Here is a 17,404-nt window from a genome sequence, read left to right as displayed (position 1 = left end):
TTAACTGCTTTACATAGTTTTGTATCATCTGCAAATATCGATATTTTACTGTGTAAACCTTCTACCAGATCATTAATGAATATGTTGAAGAGAACAGGTCCCAATACTGACCCCTGCGGTACCCCACTGGTCACAGCGACCCAGTTAGAGACTATACCATTTATAACCACCCTCTGCTTTCTATCACTAAGCCAGTTACTAACCCATTTACACACAATTTCCCCCAGACCAAGCATTCTCATTTTGTGTACCAACCTCTTGTGCGGCACGGTATCAAACGCTTTGGAAAAATCGAGATATACCACGTCCAATGACTCACCGTGGTCCAGTCTATAGCTTACCTTTTCATAAAAACTGATTAGATTGGTTTGACAGGAGCGATTTCTCATAAACCCATGCTGATATGGAGTTAAACAGTTATTCTCATTGAGATAATCCAGAATAACATCCCTCAGAAACCCTTCAAATATTTTACCAACAATAGAGGTTAGACTTACTGGCCTATAATTTCCAGGTTAACTTTTATCCAGATGGATCTGGATAAGTTGGAAACTTGGGCTGAAAGGTGACAGATGAGGTTTAACAATGATAAATGTAAGGTTATACACATGGGAAGAGGGAATCAATATCACCATTACACACTGAACGGGAAACCACTGGGTAAATCTGACAGGGAGAAGGACTTGGGGATCCTAGTTAATGATAAACTTACCTGGAGCAGCCAGTGCCAGGCAGCAGCTGCCAAGGCAAACAGGATCATGTGGTGCATTAAAAGAGGTCTGGATACACATGATGAGAGCATTATACTGCCTCTGTACAAATCCCTAGTTAGACCGCACATGGAGTACTGTGTCCAGTTTTGGGCACCGGTGCTCAGGAAGGATATAATGGAACTAGAGAGAGTACAAAGGAGGGCAACAAAATTAATAAAGGGGATGGGAGAACTACAATACCCAGATAGATTAGCGAAATTAGGATTATTTAGTCTAGAAAAAAGACGACTGAGGGGCGATCTAATAACCATGTATAAGTATATAAGGGGACAATACAAATATCTCGCTGAGGATCTGTTTATACCAAGGAAGGTGACGGGCACAAGAGGGCATTCTTTGCGTCTGGAGGAGAGAAGGTTTTTCCACCAACATAGAAGAGGATTCTTTACTGTTAGGGCAGTGAGAATCTGGAATTGCTTGCCTGAGGAGGTGGTGATGGCGAACTCAGTCGAGGGGTTCAAGAGAGGCCTGGATGTCTTCCTGGAGCAGAACAATATTGTATCATACAATTATTAGGTTCTGTAGAAGGACGTAGATCTGGGTATTTATTATGATGGAATATAGGCTGAACTGGATGGACAAATGTCTTTTTTCGGCCTTACTAACTATGTTACTGTCTGTCACTGAGAGCTCACCATAGGGAATAGTGCACTGTGCGGCCATCACTGAGGGGAGCAGTAACCGGAGGCCGGCGTCATGTCGTCATGTCGTCACCGGAACCACACAGTAATGGCTGACAGTCACCGCTGCTATTATGGCCCGTGGCCGTTATTTACTGCCTGTCACTGAGGGCTCACCATAGGGAATAGTGCACCGTGCGGCCATCACTGAGGGGAGCAGAAACAGGAGGCCGGCGTCATGTCGTCACCGGAGCCACACAGTAATGGCTGACAGTCACCGCTGCTATTATGGCCCGTGGCCGTTATTTACTGCCTGTCACTGAGGGCTCACCATAGGGAATAGTGCACCGTGCGGCCATCACTGAGGGGAGCAGTAACCGGAGGCCGGCGTCATGTCGTCAGTCATCACCGGAGCCACACAGTAATGGCTGACAGTCACCGCTGCTATTATGGCCCGTGGCCGTTATTTACTGTCTGTCACTGAGGGCTCACCGTAGGGAATAGTGCACCGTGCGGCCATCACTGAGGGGAGCAGTAACCGGAGGCCGGCGTCATGTCGTCACCGGAGCCACACAGTAATGGCTGACAGTCACCGCTGCTATTATGGCCCGTGGCCGTTATTTCCTGCCTGTCACTGAGGGCTCACCATAGGAATAGTGCACCGTGCGGCCATCACTGAGGGGAGCAGTAACAGGAGGCCGGCGTCATGTCGTCAGCGGTCACCGGAGCCACACAGTAATGGCTGACAGTCACCGCTGCTATTATGGCTCGTGGCCGTTATTTACTGTCTGTCACTGAGGGCTCACCGTAGGGAATAGTGCACCGTGCGGCCATCACTGAGGGGAGCAGTAACAGGAGGCCGGCGTCATGTCGTCACCGGAGCCACACAGTAATGGCTGACAGTCACCGCTGCTATTATGGCCCATGGCCGTTATTTACTGCCTGTCACTGAGGGCTCACCATAGGGAATAGTGCACCGTGCGGCCATCACTGAGGGGAGCAGTAACAGGAGGCCGGCGTCATGTCCTCAGTGGTCACCGGAGCCACACAGTAATGGCTGACAGTCACCGCTGCTATTATGGCCCGTGGCCGTTATTTACTGCCTGTCACTGAGGGCTCACCATAGGAATAGTGCACCGTGCGGCCATCACTGAGGGGAGCAGTAACAGGAGGCCGGCGTCATGTCGTCACCGGAGCCACACAATAATGGCTGACAGTCACCGCTGCTATTATGGCCCGTGGTCATTATTTACTGTCTGTCACTGAGGGCTCACCATAGGGAATAGTGCACCGTGCGGCCATCACTGAGGGGAGCAGTAACCGGAGGCCGGCGTCATGTCGTCACCGGAGCCACACAGTAATGGCTGACAGTCACCGCTGCTATTATGGCCCGTGGCCGTTATTTACTGTCTGTCACTGAGGGCTCACCATAGGGAATAGTGCACCGTGCGGCCATCACTGAGGGGAGCAGTAACAGGAGGCCGGCGTCATGTCGTCACCGGAGCCACACAGTAATGGCTGACAGTCACCGCTGCTATTATGGCCCGTGGTCATTATTTACTGTCTGTCACTGAGGGCTCACCATAGGGAATAGTGCACCGTGCGGCCATCACTGAGGGGAGCAGTAACCGGAGGCCGGCGTCATGTCGTCAGTCATCACCGGAGCCACACAGTAATGGCTGACAGTCACCGCTGCTATTATGGCTCGTGGCCGTTATTTACTGCCTGTCACTGAGGGCTCACCATAGGGAATAGTGCACCGTGCGGCCATCACTGAGGGGAGCAGTAACAGGAGGCCGGCGTCATGTCGTCACCGGAGCCACACAGTAATGGCTGACAGTCACCGCTGCTATTATGGCCCGTGGCCGTTATTTACTGCCTGTCACTGAGGGCTCACCGTAGGGAATAGTGCACCGTGCGGCCATCACTGAGGGGAGCAGTAACAGGAGGCCGGCGTCATGTCGTCAGCGGTCACCGGAGCCACACAGTAATGGCTGACAGTCACCGCTGCTATTATGGCCCGTGGCCGTTATTTACTGTCTGTCACTGAGGGCTCACCATAGGGAATAGTGCACCGTGCGGCCATCACTGAGGGGAGCAGTAACCGGAGGCCGGCGTCATGTCGTCACCGGAGCCACACAGTAATGGCTGACAGTCACCGCTGCTATTATGGCCCGTGGCCGTTATTTACTGTCTGTCACTGAGGGCTCACCATAGGGAATAGTGCACCGTGCGGCCATCACTGAGGGGAGCAGTAACCCGGAGGCCGGCGTCATGTCGTCAGTCATCACCGGAGCCACACAGTAATGGCTGACAGTCACCGCTGCTATTATGGCTCGTGGCCGTTATTTACTGCCTGTCACTGAGGGCTCACCATAGGGAATAGTGCACCGTGCGGCCATCACTGAGGGGAGCAGTAACCGGAGGCCGGCGTCATGTCGTCACCGGAGCCACACAGTAATGGCTGACAGTCACCGCTGCTATTATGGCCCGTGGTCATTATTTACTGTCTGTCACTGAGGGCTCACCATAGGGAATAGTGCACCGTGCGGCCATCACTGAGGGGAGCAGTAACCGGAGGCCGGCGTCATGTCGTCAGTGGTCACCGGAGCCACACAGTAATGGCTGACAGTCACCACTGCTATTATGGCCCGTGGCCGTTATTTACTGCCTGTCACTGAGGGCTCACCATAGGAATAGTGCACCGTGCGGCCATCAATGAGGGGAGCAGTAACAGGAGGCCGGCGTCATGTCGTCACCGGAGCCACACAATAATGGCTGACAGTCACCGCTGCTATTATGGCTCGTGGCCGTTATTTACTGTCTGTCACTGAGGGCTCACCATAGGAATAGTGCACCGTGCGGCCATCACTGAGGGGAGCAGTAACCGGAGGCCGGCGTCATGTCGTCACCGGAGCCACACAGTAATGGCTGACAGTCACCGCTGCTATTATGGCTCATGGTCATTATTTACTGCCTGTCACTGAGGGCTCACCGTAGGGAATAGTGCACTGTGCGGCCATCACTGAGGGGAGCAGTAACAGGAGGCCGGCGTCATGTCGTCACCGGAGCCACACAGTAATGGCTGACAGTCACCGCTGCTATTATGGCCCGTGGCCGTTATTTACTATCTGTCACTGAGGGCTCACCATAGGGAATAGTGCACCGTGCGGCCATCACTGAGGGGAGCAGTAACCGGAGGCCGGCGTCATGTCGTCAGTCATCACCGGAGCCACACAGTAATGGCTGACAGTCACCGCTGCTATTATGGCTCGTGGCCGTTATTTACTGCCTGTCACTGAGGGCTCACCATAGGGAATAGTGCACCGTGCGGCCATCACTGAGGGGAGCAGTAACCGGAGGCCGGCGTCATGTCGTCACCGGAGCCACACAGTAATGGCTGACAGTCACCGCTGCTATTATGGCCCGTGGTCATTATTTACTGTCTGTCACTGAGGGCTCACCATAGGGAATAGTGCACCGTGCGGCCATCACTGAGGGGAGCAGTAACCGGAGGCCGGCGTCATGTCGTCAGTGGTCACCGGAGCCACACAGTAATGGCTGACAGTCACCGCTGCTATTATGGCTCGTGGTCATTATTTACTGTCTGTCACTGAGGGCTCACCATAGGGAATAGTGCACCGTGCGGCCATCACTGAGGGGAGCAGTAACCGGAGGCCGGCGTCATGTCGTCACCGGAGCCACACAGTAATGGCTGACAGTCACCGCTGCTATTATGGCCCGTGGTCATTATTTACTGTCTGTCACTGAGGGCTCACCATAGGGAATAGTGCACCGTGCGGCCATCACTGAGGGGAGCAGTAACAGGAGGCCGGCGTCATGTCGTCACCGGAGCCACACAATAATGGCTGACAGTCACCGCTGCTATTATGGCTCGTGGCCGTTATTTACTGTCTGTCACTGAGGGCTCACCATAGGGAATAGTGCACCGTGCGGCCATCACTGAGGGGAGCAGTAACCGGAGGCCGGCGTCATGTCGTCACCGGAGCCACACAATAATGGCTGACAGTCACCGCTGCTATTATGGCCCGTGGCCATAATTTTCTGCCTATTATTGGCGGCTATTGAATCTTGACGTGAGGTAGATAAGAACGTGGCGTAATGTGCTGCAACAGATGCCATCTTGGTGCGGGGTGACGGCAGTTTCACACGGCCTTTACCTCAGCGCCGTCTACAAAACTTTCTACAAACTTCAGCAATGGAAAAATGAATGGCCGAATCCTCTGTCACTTCTAGCAACCAATCACAGCCCAGCTCTCATTTCGTACACTGCTCTCAACAATGAGAGCGGATTCCTGATTGGTTTAGGGGCGGTGGTCCTACTAGTTGTGATATCAGGGCCGGTGACTCAGGGGTATTTGTACCATTTCTGGGGTATTTGCACCATTTCTGGTGTATTTGTACCATTTATGGGGTATTTGCTCCATTTCTGGTGTATTTGCACCATTTATGGGGTATTTGCACCATTTATGGGGTATTTGTACCATTTATGGGGTATTTGCACCATTTCTGGTGTATTTGTACCATTTATGGGATATTTGCACCATTTCTGGGGTATTTGTACCATTTCTGGGGTATTTGTACCATTTCTGGGGTATTTGTACCATTTCTGGGGTATTTGCACCATTTTTGGGGTATTTGCTCCATTTCTGGGGTATTTGTACCATTTCTGGTGTATTTGTACCATTTCTGGGGTATTTGTACCATTTTTGGGGTATTTGCTCCATTTCTGGGGTATTTGCACCATTTTTGGGGTATTTGTACCATTTTTGGGGTATTTGCTCCATTTCTGGGGTATTTGCACCATTTTTGGGGTATTTGCTCCATTTCTGGGGTATTTGCACCATTTCTGGGGTATTTGCTCCATTTCTGGGGTATTTGCACCATTTCTGGGGTATTTGTACCATTTCTGGGGTATTTGTACCATTTCTGGTGTATTTGTACCATTTATGGGGTATTTGCACCAATTATGGGGTATTTGTACCATTTCTGGGGTATTTGTACCATTTCTGGGGTATTTGTACCATTTCTGGGGTATTTGTACCATTTCTGGGGTATTTGTACCATTTATGGGGTATTTGTACCATTTATGGGGTATTTGTACCATTTCTGGGGTATTTGCACCATTTCTGGGGTATTTGCTCCATTTCTGGGATGTTTGCACCATTTCTGGGGTATTTGCACCATTTCTGGGGTATTTGCACCATTTCTGGGGTATTTGTACCATTTCTGGGGTATTTGTACCATTTCTGGGGTATTTGTACCATTTTTGGGGTATTTGCTCCATTTCTGGGGTATTTGTACCATTTTTGGGGTATTTGTACCATTTTTGGGGTATTTGCTCCATTTCTGGGGTATTTGCACCATTTTTGGGGTATTTGCTCCATTTCTGGGGTATTTGCACCATTTCTGGGGTATTTGCTCCATTTCTGGGGTATTTGCACCATTTCTGGGGTATTTGTACCATTTCTGGGGTATTTGCTCCATTTCTGGGGTATTTGCACCATTTCTGGGGTACTTGCTTTGTTAACCCCTTAGTGACGGAGCCCATTTTCACCTTCCTGACCAGCGTCCCTTCGTGTGGTAATAACTCTGGAGCTACCGTGTGTCCCGGAGATTCTGAGACTGTTTTTCTCGTGACACATTGTATTTTATGTTATTAGAAAATGTTTGTTGATCTTTTTTGCATTTATTTGTGAAAATATCTGAAGTTTTACTCAAATTTAGAAAAATTATCACTTTTCAAGGTTTGTCTTTCTATCCTTGGAGCGGTCAGTGTTGCTGTACAGAATCACTAATATCTCACATTTCCCACATTTCACTTCACTTCTGCATCATTTTTCTTATTACGTTATTTTGTTAGGATTTTAGAAGGGTAAAAAGTTTAGTAGAAATTTCTCATTTTTTTTCCCAAGACATTTACAAAACCTGTTTCTTTAGGGACCTGTTCAGATTTATATGGACTTTGAGGGGCCGATATATAGGAAACGCCCCAAATGTGACCCCATTTTAGAAATCGCACCCCTCAAATACTTCAGAACTGCAGTCGATAAACTTTTTAACCCTTGAGGTGCTTCAGAGGAATTCATGCAAAGTCAAATAAAAAAAAAAATTTTAAATCTTTCCTCTATAATGTTGCTATAGCCCCAGATTTTTTCACTTTTACAAGGAAAATCACAAGAAAATGGACCCCACAATGTGTTACCCACTTTCTTTTGAGCGCGCTGAGAGCCCACATGTGGCCAGAAAGCGAGGTTTGGACGCACGGCCGGGCTCGGAGGGGACGGAGCACCAGGAGAATTGTAGAACACAAATTTGGCTGATATATAGAGGGTACAGAAAGTATTCAGACCCCTTACATTTTTCACTCCGTTTCATTGCGGCCATTTGGTAAATTAAGTAAAGTTCATTTTTCCTCATTAATGTTCACTCTGCCCCCTCTTCACTGAAAAAACAGAAATGTAGAAATTTTTGCAAATTTAATAAAAAAGAAAACCGTTGGTGGACGCCATTTTCAGGTCTCTCCAGAGATGCTCCATTGGGTTTAGGTCAGGGCTCTGGCTGGGCCGGTCAGGAATGGTCACAGAGTTGTTCTGAAGCCGCTCCTTTGTTATTTTAGCTGTGTGCTTAGGGTTATTGTCTTGTTGGAAGGTGAATCTTCGGCCAAGTCTGAGGTCCAGAGCACTTCTGGAAGAGGTTTTCATCCAGGATATCTCTGTACTTGGCCGCATTCATGTTTCCATCAATGACAACCACTCGTCCTGTCCCTGCAGCTGAAAAACACCCCCATAGCATGATGCTGCCTCCACCATGCTTCACTGTAGGGATTGTATTGGGCAGGTGATGAGCAGTGCCTGGTTTTCCCCACACATACCGCTTAGAATTATCACCAAAAAGTTCTATCTTCGTCTCATCAGACCGGAGAATCTTATTTCTCATAGTCTGGGAGTCCTTCATGTAGTTTTTAGCAAACTCTATGTGGACTTTCACATGTCTTGCACTGAGGAGAGGCTTCCGTCGGGCCACTCTGCCATAAAGGCCCGACTGGTGGAGGGCTGCAGTGATAGTTGACTTTGTGGAACTTTCTCCCATCTCCCTACTGCATCTCTGGAGCTCAGCCACAGTGATCTTGGGGTTCTTCTTTACCTCTCACCAATGCTCTCCTCCCATGATTGCTCAGTTTGGCTGGACGGCCAGGTCTAGGAAGACTTCTGGTGGTCCCAAACTTCTTCCATTTAAGGATTATGGAGGCCACTGTGCTCTTAGGAACCTTGAGTACTGCAGAAATTCTGTTGTAACCTTGGCCAGATCTGCGCCTTGCCACAATTCTGTCTCTGAGCTCCTTGGCCAGTTCCTTTGGCCTCATGATTCTCATTTGGTCTGACATGCACTGTGAGCTGTGAGGTCTTATATAGACCGGTGTGCGCCGCTCCAAATCACGTCCTATCAGTGTAATTACACACAGCTGGCCTCCAATGAAGGAGAAGAACCACCTCAAGGAGGATCACAAGGAAATGGACAGCATGGGACTTATATAGGAGTGTCTAAGCAAAGGGTCTGAAGACTTAGGACCATGTGATATTTCAGTTTTTCTTTTTTAATAAATATGCAAAAATGTTGTTTGTTTTTTGTAGCGAAATGGCTTTTTGTGCTGTTTTTTCACATTTTATTTTAGTCTTTTTTTTCACTGAGTCCCACTATGGGACATGTATACTTTTTGCTCTGATCGTTGGTCTCATGCAGAGTGATACTCGTGTACAGCAGCCCGAAACCTGCCAGTCACGGCTTATAGCTGGATCTCACAGGCCACCGTACCTTTGGGCCATCAGATGACTTCAGGGTACCATGGTAACCATCTCAAACCGCAATTATGATTCCAGGGGGTCGATCCTGCCATGGGGGGTCTTTTAACCCCCTTTCAACCACTTAAGTATTTAAGTGGTTAATATGCCCCGACCGGCTGCAAAGCCATCTGGGATTGATACCGCAGGGTGCCAGCTGTCATGTACAGCTATCACCCTTGGGAATTTTGGCCACAGGGCCGCTGATGTTTTTATGCTCATCGACAGTCGTTAAGGGGTTAAATTGCTAATGGTTGCTATGGCAATCACCTTCTAGCTCTCATGTAAAGAAAATGAAAGCCAGGATCTGATTGGTGTCTTTGGGTAACGCCACTGTTCCGTTACTGCACATACCAACCAATCACATTCTAGCTCTTGTAGAGAAATGGAAAGCCAGCATGTGATTGGTTGGTTTCTATGGGTAACTCCACTGTGCCGTTACTGCCAGATCAATCAGCTTCTAGCTTTCACGTATAAATATTTGAAAACCGGGATCTGATTGGTTGCCACGGGTAGTTCTTTGCATTAATTGGAGCCCATCTTTCCTTTTCTCTACATCACAATTAGAAGCTGATTGGTTGTTATGGGCAGTTCTGGCATACTGAAGGAGTTGCCCATAACAACCAATCAGATCCCGGCTTTCCTTTTCTCTACATGATAGCTGGCATCTGATTGGTTTAGTATTGGCCCCTCCCTCATCCCCTTTGTTCTCCTCCCCCTAGGAGCCTTCCTCATCCCGTACTCCATCATGCTCTTCTTCACTGGCCTGCCGCTCTTCCTCATGGAGCTGAGCTTGGGTCAGTATGGTGCGGCCGGACCCATCACTGTGTGGAAGTGCTGCCCCATCCTTAAAGGTGAGTGGAGGTTGTGAGTGGCCCCCTGGGTGGACGGCAGCTCCCCGATTTGACGTGTCTCCCCCTCCATAGGTATCGGCATTGGCATGCTCCTGGTCTCTGCCCTGGTGTCCTTATATTATAATGTTATAATCGCCTGGACCTTCTATTACCTGGGTAAATCCTTCCAGAGCCCCCTGCCCTGGTCCTGCGATGCCCCCGACTATGCCCCATTGTGCCAGGTAAGAAGGGGTCCTGGGGGAGGGGTAATTACCTGCGAGGGTCCGATGTATCACACATGTCATATGTTTCCCCCCACAGAACGTCTCTGGAAATGGATCCAAATTCAGCGCCAGTGAAGCTTTCTGGAAGTAAGTGAGAAATCCCAAACTGTTACGTGTAGAGGGCCACGTGGCTGTCTCTATAGAATGCCGTGTATGGCCGTCTCTGTAGAGCGCAGCGGTCATCTGCATCTGCAAAGTGCCATGCATGGCCGCCTCTGTAGAGCGAAGTGGTTGTCCATGTCTGCAGAGTGCCATGTATGGCCGCCTCTGTAGAGCGCAGCGGTCATCTGCATCTGCAAAGTGCCATGCATGGCCGCCTATGTAGAGCGAAGTGGTTGTCCATGTCTGCAGAGTGCCATGTATGGCCGCCTCTGTAGAGCGAAGTGGTCGTCCATGTCTGCAGAGTGCCGTGTATGGCCGCCTCTAGAGCGCAGCGGTCATCTGCAGAGTGCCATGTATGGCCGCCTCTAGAGCGCAGCGGTCATCTGCAGAGTGCCACGTATGGCCACCTCTAGAGCGCAGCGGTCGTCTGCATCTGCAGAGTGCCATGTATGGCCCCCTCTAGAGCGCAGCGGTCGTCTGCATCTGCAGAGTGCCATGTATGGCCACCTCTAGAGCGCAGCGGTAGTCTGCATCTGCAGAGTGCCACGTATGGCCACCTCTAGAGCGCAGCGGTCGTCTGCAGAGTGCCATGTATGGCCCCCTCTAGAGCGCAGCGGTCGTCTGCATCTGCAGAGTGCCATGTATGGCCACCTCTAGAGCGCACCGGTCGTCTGCATCTGCAGAGTGCCATGTATGGCCGCCTCTAGAGCGCAGCAGTGGTCCACATCTGTAGAGTGCCATGTATGGCCACCTCTAGAGCGCAGCGGTCATCTGCAGAGTGCCATGTATGGCCGCCTCTAGAGCGCAGCGGTCGTCTGCATCTGCAGAGTGCCATGTATGGCCACCTCTAGAGCGCAGCGGTCGTCTGCATCTGCAGAGTACCATGTATGGCCGCCTCTAGAGCGAAGTAGTGGTCCACATCTGTAGAGTGCCATGTATGGCCGCCTCTAGAGCGCAGCGGTCGTCTGCATCTGCAGAGTGCCATGTATGGCCGCCTCTAGAGCACAGCGGTCGTCTGCATCTGCAGAGTGCCATGTATGGCCGCCTCTAGAGCGCAGCGGTCGTCTGCATCTGCAGAGTGCCATGTATGGCCGCCTCTAGAGCGCAGCGGTCGTCCACATCTGCATAGTGCCATGTATGGCCGCCTCTAGAGCGCAGCGGTCGTCTGCATCTGCAGAGTGCCATGTATGGCCGCCTCTAGAGCGCAGCGGTCATCTGCATAGTGCCATGTATGGCCGCCTCTAGAGTGCAGCGGTCGTCCACATCTGCAGAGTGCCATGTATGGCCGCCTCTAGAGCGCAGCGGTCGTCCACATCTGCAGAGTGCCATGTATGGCCGCCTCTAGAGTGCAGCGGTCGTCTGCATCTGCAGAGTGCCATGTATGGCCGCCTCTAGAGCGCAGCGGTCGTCTGCATCTGCAGAGTGCCATGTATGGCCGCCTCTAGAGCGCAGCGGTCGTCTGCATCTGCAGAGTGCCATGTATGGCCGCCTCTAGAGCGCAGCGGTCGTCCACATCTGCATAGTGCCATGTATGGCCGCCTCTAGAGCGCAGCGGTCGTCTGCATCTGCAGAGTGCCATGTATGGCCGCCTCTAGAGCACAGCGGTCGTCTGCATCTGCAGAGTGCCATGTATGGCCGCCTCTAGAGCGCAGCGGTCGTCTGCATCTGCAGAGTGCCATGTATGGCCGCCTCTAGAGCGCAGCGGTCGTCCACATCTGCATAGTGCCATGTATGGCCGCCTCTAGAGCGCAGCGGTCGTCTGCATCTGCAGAGTGCCATGTATGGCCGCCTCTAGAGCGCAGCGGTCATCTGCATAGTGCCATGTATGGCCGCCTCTAGAGTGCAGCGGTCGTCCACATCTGCAGAGTGCCATGTATGGCCGCCTCTAGAGCGCAGCGGTCGTCCACATCTGCAGAGTGCCATGTATGGCCGCCTCTAGAGTGCAGCGGTCGTCTGCATCTGCAGAGTGCCATGTATGGCCGCCTCTAGAGCGCAGCGGTCGTCTGCATCTGCAGAGTGCCATGTATGGCCGCCTCTAGAGCGCAGCGGTCGTCTGCATCTGCAGAGTGCCACGTATGGCCGCCTCTAGAGCGCAGCGGTCGTCTGCATCTGCAGAGTGCCATGTATGGCCGCCTCTAGAGCGCAGCGGTCGTCTGCATCTGCATAGTGCCATGTATGGCCGCCTCTAGAGCGCAGCAGTCGTCTGCATCTGCAGAGTGCCATGTATGGCCGCCTCTAGAGCGCAGCGGTCATCTGCAGAGTGCCATGTATGGCCGCCTCTAGAGCGCAGCGGTCGTCTGCATCTGCAGAGTGCCATGTATGGCCGCCTCTAGAGCGCAGCGGTCGTCCACATCTGCATAGTGCCATGTATGGCCGCCTCTAGAGCGCAGCGGTCGTCTGCATCTGCAGAGTGCCATGTATGGCCGCCTCTAGAGCGCAGCGGTCATCTGCAGAGTGCCATGTATGGCCGCCTCTAGAGCGCAGCGGTCGTCTGCATCTTCAGAGTGCCACGTATGGCCGCCTCTAGAGCGCAGCGGTCGTCTGCATCTGCAGAGTGCCACGTATGGCCGCCTCTAGAGCGCAGCGGTCGTCTGCATCTGCAGAGTGCCACGTATGGCCGCCTCTAGAGCGCAGCGGTCGTCTGCATCTGCAGAGTGCCATGTATGGCCGCCTCTAGAGCGCAGCGGTCGTCTGCATCTGCAGAGTGCCATGTATGGCCGCCTCTAGAGCGCAGCGGTCGTCTGCATCTGCATAGTGCCATGAATGGCCGCCTCTAGAGCGCAGCAGTGGTCCACATCTGTAGAGTGCCATGTATGGCCACCTCTAGAGCGCAGCGGTCATCTGCAGAGTGCCATGTATGGCCGCCTCTAGAGCGCAGCGGTCGTCTGCATCTGCAGAGTGCCATGTATGGCCGCCTCTAGAGCGCAGCGGTCGTCTGCATCTGCAGAGTGCCACGTATGGCCGCCTCTAGAGCGCAGCGGTCGTCTGCATCTGCAGAGTGCCATGTATGGCCGCCTCTAGAGCGCAGCGGTCGTCTGCATCTGCAGAGTGCCATGTATGGCCGCCTCTAGAGCGCAGCGGTCGTCTGCATCTGCATAGTGCCATGTATGGCCGCCTCTAGAGCGCAGCGGTCGTCTGCATCTGCATAGTGCCATGTATGGCCGCCTCTAGAGCGCAGCGGTCGTCTGCATCTGCAGAGTGCCATGTATGGCCGCCTCTAGAGCGCAGCGGTCGTCTGCATCTGCAGAGTGCCATGTATGGTCGCCTCTAGAGCGCAGCGGTCGTCTGCATCTGCAGAGTGCCATGTATGGCCGCCTCTAGAGCGCAGCAGTCGTCTGCATCTGCAGAGTGCCATGTATGGCCGCCTCTAGAGCGCAGCAGTGGTCCACATCTGTAGAGTGCCATGTATGGCCACCTCTAGAGCGCAGCGGTCATCTGCAGAGTGCCATGTATGGCCGCCTCTAGAGCGCAGCGGTCGTCTGCATCTGCATAGTGCCATGTATGGCCACCTCTAGAGCGCAGCGGTCGTCTGCATCTGCAGAGTACCATGTATGGCCGCCTCTAGAGCGCAGTAGTGGTCCACATCTGTAGAGTGCCTCTAGAGCGCAGCGGTCGTCTGCATCTGCAGAGTGCCATGTATGGCCGCCTCTAGAGCACAGCGGTCGTCTGCATCTGCAGAGTGCCATGTATGGCCACCTCTAGAGCGCAGCGGTCGTCTGCATCTACAGAGTGCCACGTATGGCCACCTCTAGAGCGCAGCGGTCGTCTGCAGAGTGCCATGTATGGCCGCCTCTAGAGCGCAGCGGTCGTCTGCATCTGCAGAGTGCCATGTATGGTCGCCTCTAGAGCGCAGCGGTCGTCTGCATCTGCAGAGTGCCATGTATGGCCGCCTCTAGAGCGCAGCAGTCGTCTGCATCTGCAGAGTGCCATGTATGGCCGCCTCTAGAGCGCAGCAGTCGTCCACATCTGTAGAGTGCCATGTATGGCCACCTCTAGAGCGCAGAGGTCATCTGCAGAGTGCCATGTATGGCCACCTCTAGAGCGCAGCGGTCGTCTGCATCTGCAGAGTACCATGTATGGCCGCCTCTAGAGCGCAGTAGTGGTCCACATCTGTAGAGTGCCTCTAGAGCGCAGCGGTCGTCTGCATCTGCAGAGTGCCACGTATGGCCGCCTCTAGAGCGCAGCGGTCGTCTGCATCTGCATAGTGCCATGTATGGCCACCTCTAGAGCGCAGCGGTCGTCTGCATCTGCAGAGTACCATGTATGGCCGCCTCTAGAGCGCAGTAGTGGTCCACATCTGTAGAGTGCCTCTAGAGCGCAGCGGTCGTCTGCATCTGCAGAGTGCCATGTATGGCCGCCTCTAGAGCGCAGCGGTCGTCTGCATCTGCAGAGTTCCATGTATGGCCACCTCTAGAGCGCAGCGGTCATCTGCATAGTGCCATGTATGGCCGCCTCTAGAGCGCAGCGGTCGTCTGCATCTGCAGAGTGCCATGTATGGCCGCCTCTAGAGCGCAGCGGTCGTCTGCATCTGCAGAGTGCCATGTATGCTGCTTTCCCTTCAGGGCTCCTGTCTCCGTCGAGAGCTGTGCACTGCGTCTCCCTCTGCTTGCTTTGTATGTAACAGTAAATGTGTAATAACGCGTTGCGCCCCCTGTGGTTGCAGTGAGAAGGTGCTGGGCGTTGTGCACAGTTCAGGCCTCAGTAATCCTGGCCCTGTGCGCTGGGAGCTCGCTCTGTGCTTGCTGGCGGCCTGGATCATCATCTTCCTCTGTATGATAAAGGGAATCCGCAGCTCTGGAAAGGTGAGAAGTCGCCCCGCTATCCGTCCCTCACCCCCCGTGCTTCTGCGCCATTCTCACCACTCGGCTATGTACAGATTGTGTATTTTACAGCCACATTTCCGTACTTCGTCATGGTCGTTCTCATCATCCGGGGAGCAACACTGGAGGGGTCTATAGACGGCGTCCGATTCTACCTGTCCGCTGACTGGAAGAGATTGCAGAGCGCTCAGGTACGACCATTATATTGTATACAGTCAGATAAAGCACTCAGGTACGACCATTACATTATATACTGCACATAGAGCACTCAGGTACAACCATTACATTATATACAGCACATAGAGCACTCGGGTACAACCATTACATTATATACAGCACATAGAACGCTCAGGTACCACCTCTACATTATATACTGCACATAGAGCACTCAGGTACGACCATTACATTATATACAGCACATAGAGCACTCAGGTACGACCATTACATTATATACAGCACATAGAGCACTCAGGTACGACTACTACATTCTATACAGCACATAGAGCGCTCAGGTACCACCTCTACATTATATACAGTACATAGAGCGCTCAGGTACCACCTCTACATTATATACAGCAAATAGAGCGCTCAGGTACGACCTCTACATTATATACTGCACATAGAGCGCTCAGGTACAACCTCTACATTATATACAGCACATAGAGCGCTCAGGTACCGCCTCTACATTATATACAGTACATAGAGCGCTCAGGTACCACCTCTACATTATATACAGCACATAGAGCGCTCAGGTACCACCTCTACATTAAATACAGCACATAGAGCGCTCAGGTACCACCTCTACATTATATACAGCACATAGAGCACTCAGGTACCACCTCTACATTATATACAGCACATAGAGCGCTCAGGTACAACCTCTATATTATATACAGCACATAGAGCGCTCAGGTATCGAATCTACATTATATACAGCACATAGAGCGCTCAGGTACCACCTCTACATTATATACAGTACATAGAGCGCTCAGGTATCGAATCTACATTATATACAGCACATAGAATGGTCAGGTACCACCTCTACATTATATACTGCACATAGAGCGCTCAGGTACCACCTCTACATTATATACAGCACATAGAGCACTCAGGTACCACCTCTACATTATATACAGCACATAGAGCGCTCAGGTACCACCTCTACATTATATACAGCACATAGAGCACTCAGGTATCGAATCTACATTATATACAGCACATAGAGCGCTCAGGTACCACCACTACATTATATACAGCACATAGAGAGCTCAGGTACCACCACTACATTATATACAGCACATAGAGCACTCGGGTATCGAATCTACATTATATACAGCACATAGAGAGCTCAGGTACCACCTCTACATTATATACAGCACATAGAGCGCTCAGGTACCACCACTACATTATATACAGCACATAGAGCACTCGGGTATCGAATCTACATTATATACAGCACATAGAGAGCTCAGGTACCACCACTACATTATATACAGCACATAGAGCACTCGGGTATCGAATCTACATTATATACAGCACATAGAGCGCTCAGGTACCACCACTACATTATATACAGTACATAGAGTGCTCAGGTACCACCACTACATTATATACAGCACATAGAGCGCTCAGGTACCACCTCTACATTATATACAGCACATAGAGCACTCAGGTACCACCTCTACATTATATACTGTACATAGAGCGCTCAGGTACCACCTCTACATTATATACAGCACATAGAGCGCTCAGGTACCACCTCTACATTATATACAGTACATAGAGCGCTCAGGTACCACCTCTACATTATATACAGCACATGGAGCGCTCAGGTACCACCTCTACATTATATACAGCACATAGAGCGCTCAGGTACCACCTCTACATTATATACAGCACATAGAGCGCTCAGGTACCACCTCTACATTATATACAGCACATAGAGCGCTCAGGTACCACCACTACATTATATATAGCACATAGAGCGCTCAGGTACCACCTCTACATTATATACAGCACATAGAGCGCTCAGGTACCACCTCTACATTATACACAGCACATAGAGCGCTCAGGTACCACCTCTACATTATATACTGCACATAGAGCGCTC

The 17,404-nt window shown here is 51.6% G+C and overlaps 1 protein-coding gene across 1 annotated transcript in view; it reads left to right on the top strand.

Moving 5' to 3' along the window:
* The window catches only part of LOC138671421 (sodium-dependent proline transporter-like), a 74,560-nt gene that overhangs the window by 42,862 nt on the left and 14,294 nt on the right, over window positions 1-17,404 (top strand). Inside the window, exons 3-7 of the mRNA XM_069759588.1 lie at window positions 9,978-10,109; window positions 10,182-10,330; window positions 10,410-10,459; window positions 15,138-15,276; window positions 15,351-15,485. Of these exons, the coding sequence (XP_069615689.1) occupies window positions 9,978-10,109; window positions 10,182-10,330; window positions 10,410-10,459; window positions 15,138-15,276; window positions 15,351-15,485 (605 nt within the window). The remainder of the gene's footprint in view (window positions 1-9,977; window positions 10,110-10,181; window positions 10,331-10,409; window positions 10,460-15,137; window positions 15,277-15,350; window positions 15,486-17,404) is intronic.

Source organism: Ranitomeya imitator, chromosome 3 (genome assembly GCF_032444005.1).
Source record: "Ranitomeya imitator isolate aRanImi1 chromosome 3, aRanImi1.pri, whole genome shotgun sequence".
NCBI classification, from domain to species: domain Eukaryota; kingdom Metazoa; phylum Chordata; class Amphibia; order Anura; family Dendrobatidae; genus Ranitomeya; species Ranitomeya imitator.
The sequence above is the reverse complement of the archived record's forward strand: the minus strand, read 5'-3'. Positions and strand labels throughout refer to the sequence as shown.